Below are 15,921 nucleotides of genomic sequence, written 5' to 3' on the forward strand. Positions count from 1 at the left end.
GATCTTCCTGGGCTTATGTGTAGAGAATCACTTCCATCCAGGGGATTCCGGGCCCAGGCATCAGGAGCAGCAGAATTCTGCTCAGAGCTGCTGGAGTGGAAACACAGAAGGTCACTGGAGGGAAGGTGGCTCCCAACCCTTGTGTGCGAGGACAGGGGAGACAGAGACCTCAGGCGCATTCCCCAGCCTCCCCCGAGGACAGTCAACAAGAACTAGAGAAGGCACCATGGTGGTAGAAACAGAGCCCATCTCAGCCCAAAGGCTAAACCCTGGGCAAACAGAGAGGGGAGTGAGAGAAGCCTCAAGATCGGGAGTGGTCAACCGTACGGAACACGAACTAGATTGTAGCCTGAAATCAGACTTCGTTACAAAGCAGACGACCCACTTACAGGAGAAACCCTATGTTTGCAGGGAGTGCAGGAGAGGCTTTAAAGTGAAGTCAACTCTCATCGGACACCATCGGACACACTCAGAGGGGAAGCCTTATGTGTGTGGTGAGTGTGGCCGAGGCTTCAGCCAGATGTTGATCCTTATTAATCATCGGAGGGCACACTCAGGGCAGAAGCCATATGTGTGCAAGGGGTGTGGCCGAGGCTTTAGCCAGAAGTCCAACCTCAACAGACACCTGAGAACACATTCACAAGAGAAGCTTTATTTGTGCAGGGAGTGTGGACAGAGCTTGAGAAATAAGTCAATCCTCATTAGACATCAGTGGACTCACTCTGCAGAGAAGCCTCATGTCTGCAGTGAGTGTGGGCGAGGCTTCAGTGAGAAGTCATACTTCATCGGACACCAAAGGGCACACTCAGGGGAGAAATCCTATGTGTGCCTGGAGTGTGGACGAGCCTTTAGTGATAAGTCAGCCCTCAGAAAACCCCAGAGGACACACTCAGACGAGAAGCCTTATATTTGTGGGGAGTGTGGCCAAGGCTTTTGCGATAAGTCAGCCCTCAGCATAGATGACAGGACACACTCGGGGGAGAAGCCTTACTTGTGCGGTGAGTGTGGCCATGCCTTGAGCCAGAAATCACTCCTCGTTGTTCACCAGAGGACACACTCCGGGGAGAAGTATTATGCTTTCAGGGAGTGTGGGTGAAGCTTTAGCTGTAAGGCAAATCTTATCGGACACCAGAGGATACAGTAAGAAGGGGCAAGACTTAAGCAATCAGTCAAACCTCATCCTGCACCAGAGAGCCAGATGGGGAGGAGTCCCACTCCGTGCATGGAGTGTGAGTAGCACTTCAGAGACGTGTTGGGCCTCGTCAGGCTTCGAGGCACGTTCAGGAGAGGAGCATCATCTGTGCAGAACGTGGGCGACTCGGTAGCCATAAGTCAGCCCTCACTGCACAAAAAGGATGCACTTAGGTGGGAAGCGCTGTGTGTGATCAGGGACCGTGGGTGGGGCTTTAGCAATCAATCCACATTTCCTGAACATCCGGTGGCCGACTTGGGAGAAGTGTCATGGGTTCAGAGGGTACTGGTGGACCTCAGTGAGCAGAACAGGCAGGCAGGCACGACGTGGCACCCTCAGGGAGGGCTGGCTGCTTGCTGGGAGTGTGGGCGAGACTCTTGTGCTCAGTCAGCCTTCCTCATACACCATAAGGACAATCCGTATGTGGACACCCCGGGGAGCTCTGCCCCCATAACCTCTTCAGGGCCGGCACCCCTGCTGCTCCAGATGACTCCTACTGGTGGCTTCACAGAGGCCTTCCTCACTAGGACTTGTTGTAGCCACGGGCAACTGCCCCTTCCCAACCGGTGGCTCCTGGTCAATGACCGATTGATCTGGGGAGAACAAAATCTCAACGCTTGACCCAGCCGGGACAACTCCAAAGGGTCATCCCAGATCCAGAGGTCCCCACCGGACTGAATGACTTCTTGGTTGCGGACATGTTGCAGGTGGGCTTCTTCCTCAGCCCGGTCCTGCCCTCATTCCCCGATAGACCACTCAACTCTCCATTTCATTGTCTCCGGGGAATCCGTTCTGAGATAGCTTAGGTGTGCAAGGGGATGTGGACAGGGTTTGGGCCATAAGTCACCCCTCAACAAACCCCAGAGTATACAGAACAGAAGCTCTGCGTGGGGGCGCCTGGGTGGCTCAGTTGGTTAAGCGACTGCCTTCGGCTCAGGTCATGATCCTGGAGTCCCTGGATCGAGTCCCGCATCGGGCTCCCTGCTCGGCAGGGAGTCTGCTTCTCCCTCTCCCGCTCCCGCCTCTTGTGCTCTCTCTCTCTCTCACTCTCTCTTTCAAATAAATAAAATCTTAAAAAAAAAAAAAAAAAAGAAGCTCTGCGTGTACGGAGGATGGGCCAGGGCTTAGGAAAAACGTGTCTCAGTATCCATCGGGAAACAGCTTTTTTGGGAGAAGCTTTCCAAGGGCAGGGAGGGAGGCTTTAGCAGGATGTGAAGCCTCATCTTGCACCAGAGGACACACTCAGGGAGGGCTCATGGGTGCAGCTTTCTCCTGCTGCTTCTTGACAGCCTCCAGGGGACAGAGACTTGCTGCCACAGACGCTACCTCATTCGCCCCTGAGGGGCCTTCAGAAGTCATGACGAGTGGGAAGATGGCACTCTCAACTACAGAGACCTGGTTTTCCCCTTTTTTGTCATCAGATGGAGTAAAAACGTAGAAGCCTTTACTTAAGTAATCCAGGAATGGTCTAGTTGTTTCATTTTCATACACTGATTCTTTCCTAGTTTCTTTTGTCCTTTTGTGCTAGTAAAATCTTTTTTGATAAGTGCAGGCTCTGTACCTTAGTCTCTCACCTGTCTGGAAAGGAATTCAAATCCACAACCTGGATTTCCTACATGAATTCAACCCTCGAGAAACAAGAAGTCCCAAATCAATCTAATAGATTTATAGGGGAATCAGAGCCTCTGTGGGGGGAGGACGATCTAGGTTCTGGAGACATGCCAGCTGAAGAGAGGGCCTTCCCACGTCCCCGGGCACCATAGGGCTGTCGCCTCTCCTAACTGATCTCCCTTTGGCTTCTGGGAAAGCTTTCCCAGGGTTTCCGTCTTTCCAGTCTCTCTTCAGGTCTCTGCCGAATCCCTCTCTACCCTCTGGAAGCACTGCTGTTCCTTGGTGGTCTGTTCACGTCCTCTGGTTCCAGGGACCCTTTAGCCGCACTCCCTCTGCGGCCTTCCAGATTCCAGGATTGGGTCCTTTAACCACGCCCAAACTGCTCTCCAGCCAGAAATCACTGTTTTGGGCTTCTTAGCTATTCCCCGTGTCAGTTCATAGGTCTAAAGACCGCTAAACGTGGCTCCGATACCATGTCCCCTCAGCCCTCCATTCCTCGGGTCCAGTCCTGCTAAGTAACCCCCTCTATCATCCCTCTACTCAGTGGTCCAAGACAACCTAGCCGTACACCTGCCCTTGTTTGTCAGCAATGAGATTCCTAGCATAATCTTTTTCCTAATGGAAATGTAACAGAATACCATGCTATGCTGTTTTTATTTTCTCCTAATATACATGATATGTATAAAGGATAAAAATCCATGTTCTCCTTATATAAAATGATTTTTGTCTAGCCCTGTACCCTATTCATTAATTTTAGTCTAGAAATTGTTTTGGAGAATAGCCAAACATGCACTTACTCTTAAATTAAAGAGAAGTTTGGCAAAGGTTGCAATATGACATTCTAGAATCCTAAAAAGAAAAAAACAAACCAGATTCCTAGAGTTCCATCCACCAGTGTTCTAAAGGATAAAAGCATTCCCTCTCTGTCTGAATGTTGGGGCAATAGCTGAGGATCGGAAGATCTCGCAAAGTCAGGTTATACACAGGGACAGGCTTTGCCCTGCTGATGTAGATCACCAGGGCAGTCCCAGCTTACCCTGCTGACCAGGCTCCGAGGCAGAGCTGACTTCATAAAACCCTTGCTGCTGCTATTCATCAGTTCTTTTTCCAACTTCCCGCTTCCTCTGGGAACTAGAAAGCTCCTCGGCCAGTGCACTTTCCTCCCATGCTAAGGGAGGAAGCTGCAGGACACAGCTTTCTCCAATCGATTGGCCACCATGTTTTCTCTGGCTCTCCACTCAGGCAGTGGTGACTTAATCGGGAGCCCAAATAGCACAGGTCTGTGGCCCAGCCCAGGTCGCTTCCCCTGTACCCTCCATTCAGCCCTATGGACACACACCCTAGGGCCCCGCTGGGCTGGCTGGCTGGCAGGCAGATCACTTGACCTTCATCCTGTGCAGCTGGTTGCTGGTTGCTGCTCTCCAGACCCTCTCCTTAGTTCTGCATATATGGGCCACTGGGGCCCCAAGAGCCACCCCTAGCTGCCCTAGCTCAAGCTGTGCACAGAGCACTAGGTGCTTGCTGCGCTCCACCCTCCATTTCCAAAGGCACCTACAGCAGTACCTTGGCCTCTGCTCACCAGCTCATCAGTCTCCACTCACTTGTGCCCCGGAGTCTGTTTGCTGCAGCCCTTCAGATGCAGACACTATGTGTCAACATCACCCTGGCTCCCTGTGCACATCCAGCTCCCTCTGTGACCCTGCCTCCCAGCTTTGGCCTGCCTGATGACCATAGACCGGCTCTGGCCCGTGCAAAAGCCTCCCTCTGCAACTTCTCTACCATCCCGTGGACTGGAACCACATCTTCTCCCGTGAGGGTTGAACCCCAGCCTTGGGGAGGCAGCCCTCCTTCCATGTTTATCCTTCTGAGTACTCTCCCCCAGCTGTGGGTTTTCTCTCAATATTTACAGTTACTCTCCTACCACTGCATACTAATTGTTCATGTTAAGTTTCCCATTGAAATTACTGTGTGGTTTCTGCCTCCTCTTTGGACCCAGATTGATACAGATGGGAATGTGCGTGTGTTTAGCTTTTGTACAAAGGCAAAGACATGAACTTCATACTTGCATTTATTCAGTGAATCCAGTGATAAGCCAAAGAAACAGTGCAAGTCAAAGTTATTATTAATACTAGCTGGGGCTATGGCCCTGAGCCCAGACACAGAAATACAATGGTTTGGACCCTGGGATGGCAAACTACAGGCCTGAAGGCCAAATTTGGCCTGCCCCCTGTTTTGGTAAGGCTTATGAAGTAAGAATGATTTTTATATTTTGAATGGCTGAAAAAGAACCAAAAGAAGAATAGTATTTGTAAAGTTTTATTGTGACAGCCATGTATTTGGGACGTTGTCTCTAGCTGCTTTCATCCTGTCATGGTTGAATTGAGTCATTGCAACAGAGACCATGTGGCCCACAAACCCTAAAGTACTATCTGATCTGACCCTTAACAGGAAAAGTTTGCCAGGCCCTGATCTAGACCGAACCTTAGGAACACTTTACCAAACAAAGGCCAGATGAATTCATGACCTTCCTTTTCTTTTTTTTTTTTAAGATTTTATATATTTATTTGACAGAGAGAGACACAGCAAGAGAGGGAACACAAGCAGAGGGGAGGGGTAGAGGCAGAAGCTGAGCAGGGAGCCCGATCCGGGGCTCCATCCCAAGACCCTGGGATCACGACCCTAGCCAAAGGCAGACGCTTAAAGACTGAGCCACCCAGGCGCCCCACCTCCTTTTTCTTGTTTGTGGAAACTGACAAGCTGATGGTGGCTAGGAGGATGGTAGCAATGGAGCAGGTGACAACAGTCAGATTCAAGACACTTTGTAGGTGAGGTGCTCACGATTTGCTAATGGATGAATTATGAGATGGGAGAGGAAGAGAGGACTCAAGGATGCTTCCAAGTTTGTCATTTTGCTTTTTTGTTTTTTAACTAGAGAAACTCCTGAGATGGGGAACACTGGTAAGAAGTGGGTTTAGGAAGAAGAGTGACTACAATCAAGAATCCAATTTTCATCATGTTAAATTTATTATACCTATTAGACTTCCAGGTCAAGCAGGCAGCTGGAGATAAAAGGCCATGAGTTAAATGAAGAGCCCAGGGTTAGAGGAATAAATTTGAAATTCCTGAGCATTTAGGTAGTATTCACAAGTCCGAAGACTAGATGGGATTGGTTGATTGACTCATTCATTCATTCAAATATGTCTTGAACCCTTGTTTTGTGTTAAGCAGTATTCTAGGCATTGCAGTAACGAAAAATACACAAAGGAAAATTTATACCGTCAGAATTTCCATTCTAATGAGGAGGAATAAGAAAATAACAGAAATACATAGTATATTAGGGATCGATGTGAAGGAGAAAGATTAAAGCAGGGATGGGTGGGAAGGTTGCAGTTTTCATCGGGATGGCCAGCGTAGTCCTCGGTGTGGAAATGAGCTTAAGTCTTGAAGGAAGTGAGGGCATGAGTCGTGCACACGGCCGGACGATTAGCATCCCAGGTGGAGGCAACAGCAAATGCAAAGATGCTAAAGCAGGACGCGGCAAACGAGTTCGCGGAAAAGCTAGGACAGTGGCTGCAAGAGAGCCGGCGGGGAGTGGTGGGAGATGATGACCTAGAGGTAATGGGCCGGGGCGGGAGGGAAGGCGTGGAGGAGCAGCTCAGGAACGAGCTGAAACTGGGAAGGTGACCAAACATCTCCGGCAAGTTCAGTTGGACGTTAGCCCCGCCCCAAGCCCCCGCGGTCCTTGCGCTCACAGCTCCGCCTTTTGGCCGGAACTCAAGAGCTGAGGCCGGGCCGGAAGTAGCTTTTACCCGACCCCATTTTATCCCCGGCCGCACTTCCGGTAGCGGCGGCGGGAAGCGGGCTAGTGGCGGGCGTCTAGGCCTCTGCCGAAGGGAATCCGGCGGGAATCGGAGCCATCAGAACCGCCACCATGGTGAGGAGGCACAGGCTGGCGGCGCGGGAACTTCCGAGTCTGTCGTGGAGTGCGGACCGCGACTGATTGGGGGAGGTCGTGGGTTGGCCGCTCCTGGCGGTGAAGGCCCGGGCCGCGGCCGCCCCGTCTGGGCAGGGGAGACCCGGACCTTGGCCGCTCGGCGGGGTGGGGGAGGGGAAGGCTGGAACCGGGGGACGGGGGCAGGGCTCGCTCGGTGGTGGCGAGGTTAGAACCGCGGCTCTCCACGCCGCCGTAGCCACAGTGCTTGGGATCCTACAGGCGCTAAGTAAACTTTTGCGGAATAAATGCGTGTCTGGGGGTTCGGAGCAGGCATTAGAGGGCTTGTGAAACGGGGTGAGGGCCTGAGGAGGAGTTGCGGAAAGAGGTGGGAGGACTCGTGGCCGAAACCGGGGAGCGTGCTTGGGTCCAGTAGGTGGGAGGAGGGAATGGGAGGGTGAAGGAGAACGTTTGGAGGAAGAGTTCAACTCATTTGTTGAGCATGGCTGTGTGTTTGAGTATGTCTGACTTTTCAGGCACTGGGGCTACGTAATGAAATGCTTCCTTCCTTCACCAGTTCACTTTCTGGTGGGGGACACAGATACCATAATCCAGAGTGGTAACTAAGCATTACGTAAAAGTAACGGCGAGGGAGGGGCGGGGCGAGGACGCTTTGTGGAGTAGATGATTCCTGAGCAGAGTCCTAAAAGATTGTTAGAGGTGTCTTCCCAGCGAAGATGGAAGGGAGTATTATAGATGGGAAGGACTGCAAGAGCAAAGCATGAGGGGTGGCACTGTTGAAACTTTCCGGAGGGGGGAGGGGGGAAGGGGTGGAAAAGAGACATGGGAGGAATTGGCAGGAACGTGGTTTTTAAGGGCTTTACATGCTACCTAGCCCTGTTGGTGATGAGGCGTGCTACTGAAGGATTTAGCCAGCAAAATGACATGAACTTAGTTGTGTTTAGAAAGAGCACTCTGTTCTGTAGCTGGTACGTGTTGGGTGAACTGAAAGCAGGGAATTGTTTGTGGGATTGGTTGGAAGAGTAGGCACTGGATTCAGTCTGTCCAGGTTCCAACCCAGCTTCCTGGCTGTGAGACAGGGCAAGCTGTTAACCTCTCCTGGCCTCAGTGGCTACATCGGTAAAATAGGAATAATAATTAGCCTGATTTCTAGAATTAAATGAGCTCTGTAGTGCTTGTCACGGTGCCTGTTACACAGGGAGCACCCTGGAAGACTTCGCTATTATAAGGCTGATGGACCGGTAAATGTTGCCATAAAGGTTCACACATCTGTGTGGTTAGAAGCTGTGTGATTACAAGCCGGTTAACATGGTCATTTGAGGCAGAGGGGACCACATAACCTGCGTCTCCAGGGTGTCAGTCAAGGTTCTGATCCACGCATTGGTAGGTTCAAAAACCCGTTCTTGTCCGCGCTCACAGAGATAACGGCAAGCACAGTGCCCGGCGCAGAGAAGGCGCTTGGATGAGTTATGCCTGGCCCACACCAGTCACACCGACGGGAGGCTGATAGACAAATCAAATGCCAGGTTGTTTATTTCTAGAGAGACATAATGCCAAAGGCACCTGACAAATTGCGTTGTGAGATGTATTTAGTCTCCCTTTTAGCAAAGCTACATTGGAAGCCAGGCTATAAAGCAGAAAAGGTTGTTGGATTGATAAGTAAGTATAGCAAGTTATGTATGTTCTTAAAGACCATTGTGCGTTCAAACTGATGAGCACCCTGATCACCAGAAAGTTTCCCTCCCAAAGGTAGTCTTGGAGACACACTAACATTTATGATTTAGGGATTCCATTCTCCTTGGCTCCAAGCTGATCACCTCCTTTCTGTTGACAAGCTCTCATTGATTGGCTCTTTAGTGCCAATCATTCCAGCTCCTCTTTCACTCGGTCTTTTAAATGGGCTGTGGGCGTCACCTATAATCTGCACAGTGGCAGGTGGCTCATCTGGTATGGGGGGGATTGGATTAGTTTGGAGACACTTCACACCCTCACCCCTGAAACTGACACAGCACAGACACAAGCAAGTGTAATGTGAAAAAGACAACTTTAAGGGAAGGGGAATCATAGTTGTGGGCAGAGGTCAGGGCTGAACGCAGGGCGGTGGGGGAGGATTCCTGGGGAAGGGCTGTGGCTGGAAGACAGAGCTGAGAACCTACTGAGAAAGATAGATAGGAGGCCCCAGCTGGTCTTTAGGAAGGACCAGGGATACAGAGGTCCAGAAGAGCTGCACTCATCCTGCTGATTTCTCCTTGCAGACTGTGGGCAAGAGCAGCAAGATGCTGCAGCACATCGACTACAGGATGAGGTGCATCCTGCAAGACGGCCGAATCTTCATTGGCACCTTCAAGGCTTTTGACAAGCATATGAATTTGATCCTCTGTGACTGTGATGAGTTCAGGAAGATCAAGTGAGAAGTGGGCTGCATGGGGGTGGGATGTGAGTTGTGAGGGCAGTGGATTGGGTGGGTGGGCCCAGCGACAGGTGGTGATGTAGCTAGCTGGTTCCTTGGTTTGCTCTCCTGTGTTAGAGGGCAGATTTAAAGGGGGACACCGGACTCTAAGAAATCTCCTTCCTTACTAGCCCGTACTAGCCTTGCTCTCTAGTCCTAGCTGAGTACGAGTTGTAAGGAGGGCTGGTAGGCTTTTTGTTTCTCTGACTTTTGTGTGCCCCTGGGTACTGGGGTAAAGGGCTCTCATGTTCTCCCCACAGGTGTGTAAGGGGGGAGAGCTTGATTTTCTGGCCTCATTGCCTATTTGTTTTTTTTGTTTTTTTTTTTTTTAAAGATTTTATTTATTCATTTGACAGAGAGATACACAGCGAGAGAGGGAACACAAGCAGGGGGAGTAGGAGAGGGAGAAGCAGGCCTCCCGCTGAGCAGGGAGCCCGATGCAGGGCTCGATCCCAGGACCCTGGGGTCACGACCCGAGCCGAAGGCAGACGCCCAACCATCTGAGCCACCCAGGCGCCCCTCATTGCCTATTTGTAAAGCTGTAGCCTAAAAGGCTCTCCCAATGCAGCCTGGTCTGAAACTGCTTTAAGAAGCCTCTGACCCTCTTCAGGGTAAGTGCTCAGCTTCCCGTGTGGGTTTGGGGCTAGTGATTTTTGTTAGCATTTATAGACACAATTGGAGATATTTTCTACTTTTCTACAGTTCCATATGTAATTGGATAACTCCCTTGTCTTAAGACTCACAGATCTTAAGCTTCTGGCCTATTAAAAAATGTGGGCTATAGCTTTTTGTGCATATTACATTCAAGGCATCCTGAGGCCCAAAGAGGTTATGTGACTTCAGCGATCATTCAGCTCTCTTTTGCCACATGCACTGGTCCATGTTGTGTTGTTGGCGGCTGTGAATTCCTTCTGATTCCCTTTAGGGCTATTGTTTTGTTTTTGTGGCAAGAGGTCAAGAAGTACAGGACACAATGTGGTAGGGATGGCTGAGTGCCAGGGACACATTAAAGAGGGGCCAGCAGATCCGCGTAGAACTATTCCAACTGGTTCTCCCCTGTTGTTTTTTTAAATGAAACTATTCTGATAACTTAAAAATGTTTATCGGGAAATATATTTTAAAAATACATAAAAGTATATGAAGAAAGATTTCAATACCCAGAAGGGTTTTTGAGTGTGTGTGTGTGGTTTTTTTGGTTTGTGTTTTTTTGCTTTGTTTTGTTTGTTTGCTTTGTTTTGTTTGTTTTTTATGAAAGAGCAATACATGCTTTTATTTAAAAAAATATAGATAAGGAAAAAGGAAGAAATGTCCACCCATAGAAAACTTCTTGTTAATTTATTATAAAAAATACCATTAAAAGGAAACCTTTTAAGTTTTTAAAAATCAGCCTTTTGTCTTTCCTTTATTTTTAGGATATTGGTTTTGACTTTTTCTTCCCTTCCCCTATCTTGCTGCAGTTATTTATTTCCCAGTTTACATTTACAGTTGACCCTCAAGCAACCCAGGGGTTGGGGCACTGACCCCACGCAGTCGAAAATCCACGTATAACTTTCAACTCCCTCCAGACTGAATTACTAATGGCCTACTGTTGTCCGGAGGCCTTACCAATGACCTAAACAGATGAACATGTATTTTGTATGTTACATGTATTATATACCGTATTCTTACAGTAAAGTAAGGTAGAGAAAAATTATTAAAATCACAAGGAAGAGAAAATACATTTGCAGTACCATATCAAGAAATTCCCACACAAGTGGCCCTGCACAGTTCAAACCCATGTTGTTCAAGGGTCAACTACATATTTTGTTCCTCCTTTTCTGGTAGTTGCATTGGGAATGTCTGTTTTTGTGCTTTGAGGACAAGGGTGTAATTTCTATGTTGAAGAAACTTCTCTTGTTGCTTCTATTCCGAGGTGAGGTGAGGGCTGTGGTGAATCATTCTGCGGGGCTGACCTGGTAGTGGAAGGGTGCTGTGTGCAAGAGGGCTGAGTGGGGTTTGGTGGACTTGAGTTGTTCAGGCTGCCTCCTCAGACTGACAAGGCCTTAGCTGAAGGGAGGGAGTAGGGTAATGTCAAAGAAGACTGGACTGAGGAAAGGCCTTCCCGATGGTTAAGGAATTACATTTGAGCCAGGACTGGGCTTTCTTAATTCTCATCCTGTCTCTTGGTTGGCGCATCCCCTTGGCGTGGGAGACAACCACTAAGGGGTGAGGAGTTCAGCCTGTGAAGACTATCCGGAGGAGCTGTCTTAAAGTTTTTGTACCGTTTGTTGGGAGATAGAGTGTAGAACAAATCTTGGAGGCCCCTAGACAGGTGAATGGGAGCTTTATGCTTTTTCTAATGCTTGCTTTTTTATTTCTTTTCCTAAACCCGTCCTCAGGCCAAAGAACTCAAAACAAGCAGAAAGAGAAGAGAAGCGAGTCCTTGGTCTGGTGCTGCTTCGGGGGGAGAACCTGGTCTCAATGACAGTAGAGGGACCTCCTCCCAAAGATGTAAGTCAGTGCAGAGGGCCAGTATAAGGCGGGGGAGCCCTACTGTGATGTGAGCCAGGCTCTGTGTTAGGTTCTCTGCATTTCACTGCATTACTCACAGGCATCCTCTGATTTTTGTCCCCCTTTTACTGATAATAGAAGCTCAAAGAGGTTACCCCACAAGTAGGAAGTAGAGATGGGGAATCAGGATGGGAGGGTTTCCAACTTTAAAGCCCTCCCTTCTTCCTCCGCTGATGTACACAGTGAGTCAGGAGAAAAGGCACTTAAGGCCATCTGGTCACTTCTTAATGTGATGGCGTTCTAGCTGGACTTTAAAAAGTCCTAAGTCCAAGGAGCGCCTGGGCGGCTCAGTTGGTCAAGTGTCCGACTCTTGATTTCAGCTCAGGTCATGAACTCATGGTTGTTAGATTGAGCCCCGCATCAGGCTCCACGTACAGCGAGGAGTCTGAGATTCCTGCCACCCCTGCGTGCCCACCCCTGCATCGCCCTCCCCCCCTTGTGCTCATTTGCGCACTCTCTCTCTCAAATAAAATCAATCTTTATAAAAGGAGTGGGGGAGCTCTGTTAAGAGGGGATAAAGAAACCAAAGGGCTCATGAACATTAATTTAAAATGCTGGATTGCGGGGTGGTGCCTGGGTGGCTCAGTCGATTGAGCTGCCGACTCTTGATTTTGGCTCAGGTCATGATCTCTGGGTCCTGGGATCCCACCCTGTGTTGGGCTCCACGCTTGTTGGGGAATCTGCTTGAGGATTCTCTCTCTTCCCCTCTCACTCATGAGTGCTCTGTCTCTCAAATTAAAAAAAAAGTCCTAAATCCAAGCAACAGAATTTATATATTTTACACCGTTAGAGAATAATAGTTAACATTTATTAAGCATCTGCTGTGTGCCAAGCACTTCAATCTTTTAGTTACTCCTTATAAACAGTTTTTTGAGATAAATTATTCGCACTTAACAGATTAAAAAAACTGGCGTTTAGTAACATCCCTGAGTGTCCAGCTATTACGTGGTGGGGCTGGCATTTGACTGGGCAGTCTTGGTTCTATAAACACCAGCCTACACTTAGAACAGACTTTAGAGCGTCTAAGCAGGTTTTTCCATTTTCATTTTAAGACATTGTCATCACAGGGATAATCTTCCTTATTTTTGCTTTTTTTCACATATATATCTGTTTTTTGGTGTTTAACGCATGATATGTATGTAATGCTTTATTCGGCTTTTTCACTTAACATTGTAAACATTTTTCCCGTTTTGGTATACTTTTTAAAAGTCATGTTAAAAATATTCTTTTAAGTGAGGATGGAGTAGTTATCCTAGTCATTTCCTTCTTTTTGGACTTGTACATTGAAGCCTTTCCAATGATAAATGTTTGCAAGGGATTTACCACATTTTTTGGTTAAAGCATATATATGTCTATATTCATAACTCTTGGATCTACTTCTAGTAAAAGTTGCTACTCTTATATAGATCATCGTAAGGCTTCATGACCACACCTGGTTTTGTCATAACCCCATCATTTACAGATGAGGAAACAGTCCCAGAACTGTGGGATTACTTGCCCACTGTCACCCACCGGTGAGAATCAAAGCGGGACTGGACCTCATTTCTCTTTGATGCCAGGTCAAGTGCTCTTGTCCTCTATACACTTCTGAACAGAGCCCTGGCCGTTCATTGGTTTAATTTTCATAGGAATGCGTATAGGTTGAGTTGTGGTTTGTTATCTCTAGACTTCCTCTTAGCCTGCTGTAGGGGTGACAGCTAGACGCATAATCTTGGGTGGAAGAGGAATGGTATTAACACAGATGGGTGGCTGGGTAGTGTTTTTAAGCTGTTTTGATGCCCCATAAATTTTAGAGGCTCTCTTGGCAATGGTATTCCAAAGGGTACTTCTGCCTCTCTAGGCCCCCAGCATTTTAGCGTATTTCTTTATTTTTTAGACTGGCATTGCCCGAGTGCCGCTTGCTGGAGCTGCCGGGGGCCCAGGGATTGGCAGGGCTGCTGGCAGGGGAATCCCAGCTGGTGTTCCGATGCCCCAGGCTCCCGCAGGACTGGCGGGGCCAGTCCGAGGGGTTGGTGGGCCATCCCAACAGGTAAGGAGCTGGGGAAGGGCACCAACTTCTCCTGGTTAAAATGAAGGATAGAGAGAGGGCCCACAGTTGGGGAAGAGTCCAGAAGGAGTGACCTCTGACTGTCAGGCTGTCAGTATTTCATTGTGCTCTGTATGTAGTCCCAGAATCAAGTGAGAAGGAAAACTTAGCATTGTAAATTACCTTGTTGCTGTTGAAGTAAAGAGAGGCATAGGAGGTGTTTTAGCCGGGCATGTTGGGGCAGAATGTTTCTGTGACAGCATAGGAGCTGTGCTCTCTTAGAGCCTGTTAGCAGTTACACTGACAGTTGCAGGAGCTGTCTCTGATTGGGACTGGGCCTCCCTAATGCGGGCCTGGAAGATGGGAATGAGCATTCAGGCTTGGTCTTCTCTGGCAGGTGGTTTCAGATAGCCTGATGCTGTGAGTTGTAGCTTAGGGGATGGGGTGTCTGCTCGGTCTTAACCGAGTTGGGAGAGTGGGATGCTGCGTCGCCCTGTGCTGTCCTGCCTGACTCGGCTCCTGTGTCCTCGTAGGTGATGACCCCGCAAGGAAGAGGGACTGTGGCTGCTGCTGCAGCTGCTGCCACGGCCAGCATCGCGGGGGCCCCGACCCAGTACCCGCCCGGCCGTGGGGGTCCTCCCCCACCTATGGGCCGGGGGGCACCACCTCCAGGTGAGGAGCCCGTAAGGAGACCGTGGCCACCTAATGGGAGATGCCTGAGCTGGATTCATGATGAGACCTGACGTTGACGGAAACCGATGATGAGTTTGTGTAATTAAGCAGGATTACTCTGAGATCCAGCCTGGCTGACTGACCGTGGAACTAGCTGGACAAGAGCCATAGGGAGCCCCACCTCTTTGGCTTAAGGCCCAGTTTCTTAGGAGAGACTGGGAGGGTGGAATGGTCCATCTGTCTCAGAACTTGGTGGACAGCTTTATTATGTTTCCTGCTACCTTTTCAAGACAGACACTTGAGCTGTATTCTTGGGGATTTTCTCTTGTAGGCATGATGGGCCCACCACCTGGCATGAGGCCTCCCATGGGTCCCCCAATGGGGATCCCCCCTGGACGAGGAACTCCGATGGGCATGCCCCCACCAGGGATGCGGCCCCCTCCCCCGGGCATGCGAGGTAAGTGCCAACAGCAGTGACTTGACTTCCTTAGAGCTTGTTGGGATGGGAAATGGAGGGAAGGTTGGATTTTGACTATACCCTCTGGGCTTCCAGGCCTTAAGCCTAGGGACGTGAACTCAGAGGCAACTTTGTCCACAAAGGAAAGAGGGAAAAAGCATTTCTTAAGATCAGGCTTCCCCTCCCTCATAGAGCAGTTAGAGTGGTCCTATACCCAGAGAACTTCTCAGTGTCCAAGGCAGTATTCTCAGGGCACTGCGAAATAATACATTCTGAGAATCCCCAGCAAAGGTCCTAGGATTGTCTTATGCCCTAGGGTTTGATAATGTCTAGTAATTAAGAGGGCTCTGGGCTTTGCTGTACTATTTATTTATATATATGTTTAATTCTAGTTTGAGAAATGCTGATGTAGATTAGCCCTCATTTGTAGATAAGGAAACGGGCCCTGAGAGCTTAGTGTTCTGCCTCCCAGATTGGTGTTCTTTGAACCAAGCCATAGTGGGTGACCCCTGCATCTCTAGTTAGTTTGGGTTTTTTGTTTATGGGTTTTATAAGCATAGGAACCCATATGTACCAGAGAAGTTCCTAGTTAGCATATATGTTAAGTACGTCCCTCTGATCACTTGGTGACTGCGGGGTGTGGGAAGCTGGGGCTGGGGCGGGGGCTGGGGCTGGGGCTGGGGATTTGAGTTGCATTATCAGGCACTGACTAAACTTCTTACTCTTACTTCAGGCCTTCTTTGACCCTTGGCCACAGAGTTATGGAAGTAGCTCCACAGAGGCGTGGGCCCGATTACCACAGACCTGTTTGTTTGTTATGCCGTTGTGCTTGGAGTCTCACGGGATTGTCTGGTTTCCCTTTCAGGGCCCCCTCCCCCGGGAATGCGCCCACCAAGGCCCTAGACTCATCTTGGCCCTCCTCAGATCCCTGCCTGTTTCCCGTAAGGCTGTACATAGTCCTTTTACTTCCTTGTGGCCTGTGAAACTAGTTTATAATAAACTCTTAAGAATA

At 49.2% G+C, this 15,921-nt stretch overlaps 1 protein-coding gene across 4 annotated transcripts; it reads left to right on the top strand.

Annotated features, from left to right (window-relative positions):
• The first annotated feature begins 6,577 nt into the window (after positions 1-6,577).
• SNRPB (small nuclear ribonucleoprotein polypeptides B and B1) lies at positions 6,578-15,921 on the top strand. 4 transcript variants are annotated; one of them, XM_045885530.3, is made up of 7 exons: positions 6,578-6,737; positions 9,011-9,162; positions 11,583-11,694; positions 13,631-13,783; positions 14,314-14,452; positions 14,784-14,909; positions 15,643-15,921. In XM_045885530.3, exons 1-7 carry the CDS (start codon positions 6,735-6,737, stop codon positions 15,651-15,653), a joined length of 696 nt encoding a protein of 231 aa, XP_045741486.1. In that variant the 5' UTR covers positions 6,578-6,734; the 3' UTR covers positions 15,654-15,921. The 4 variants fall into 4 exon arrangements, with proteins under 4 accessions (XP_045741486.1, XP_054366006.1, XP_064428993.1 ...); XM_054510031.2 differs by having other exon boundaries at positions 15,775-15,921; XM_064572923.1 differs by lacking the exon at positions 6,578-6,737 and adding an exon at positions 9,561-9,815 and having other exon boundaries at positions 9,022-9,162; positions 15,775-15,921.

This window comes from Mirounga angustirostris, unplaced genomic scaffold (genome assembly GCF_029215605.1).
Source record: "Mirounga angustirostris isolate CCGP_5_RB_7025 unplaced genomic scaffold, mMirAng1.0.hap1 SCAF_10, whole genome shotgun sequence".
Classification (NCBI taxonomy): domain Eukaryota; kingdom Metazoa; phylum Chordata; class Mammalia; order Carnivora; family Phocidae; genus Mirounga; species Mirounga angustirostris.

What these genes read in the sequence shown, in the direction of transcription:
- SNRPB (XM_054510031.2), top strand. An exon ending in GATGAGTTCAGGAAGATCAA is followed by an intron (nt 9,163 to 11,582) that starts GTGAGAAGTGGG and finishes ACCCGTCCTCAG; the next exon opens with GCCAAAGAACTCAAAACAAG. An exon ending in CCCTCCCCCGGGCATGCGAG is followed by an intron (nt 14,910 to 15,774) that starts GTAAGTGCCAAC and finishes TTTCCCTTTCAG; the next exon opens with GGCCCCCTCCCCCGGGAATG.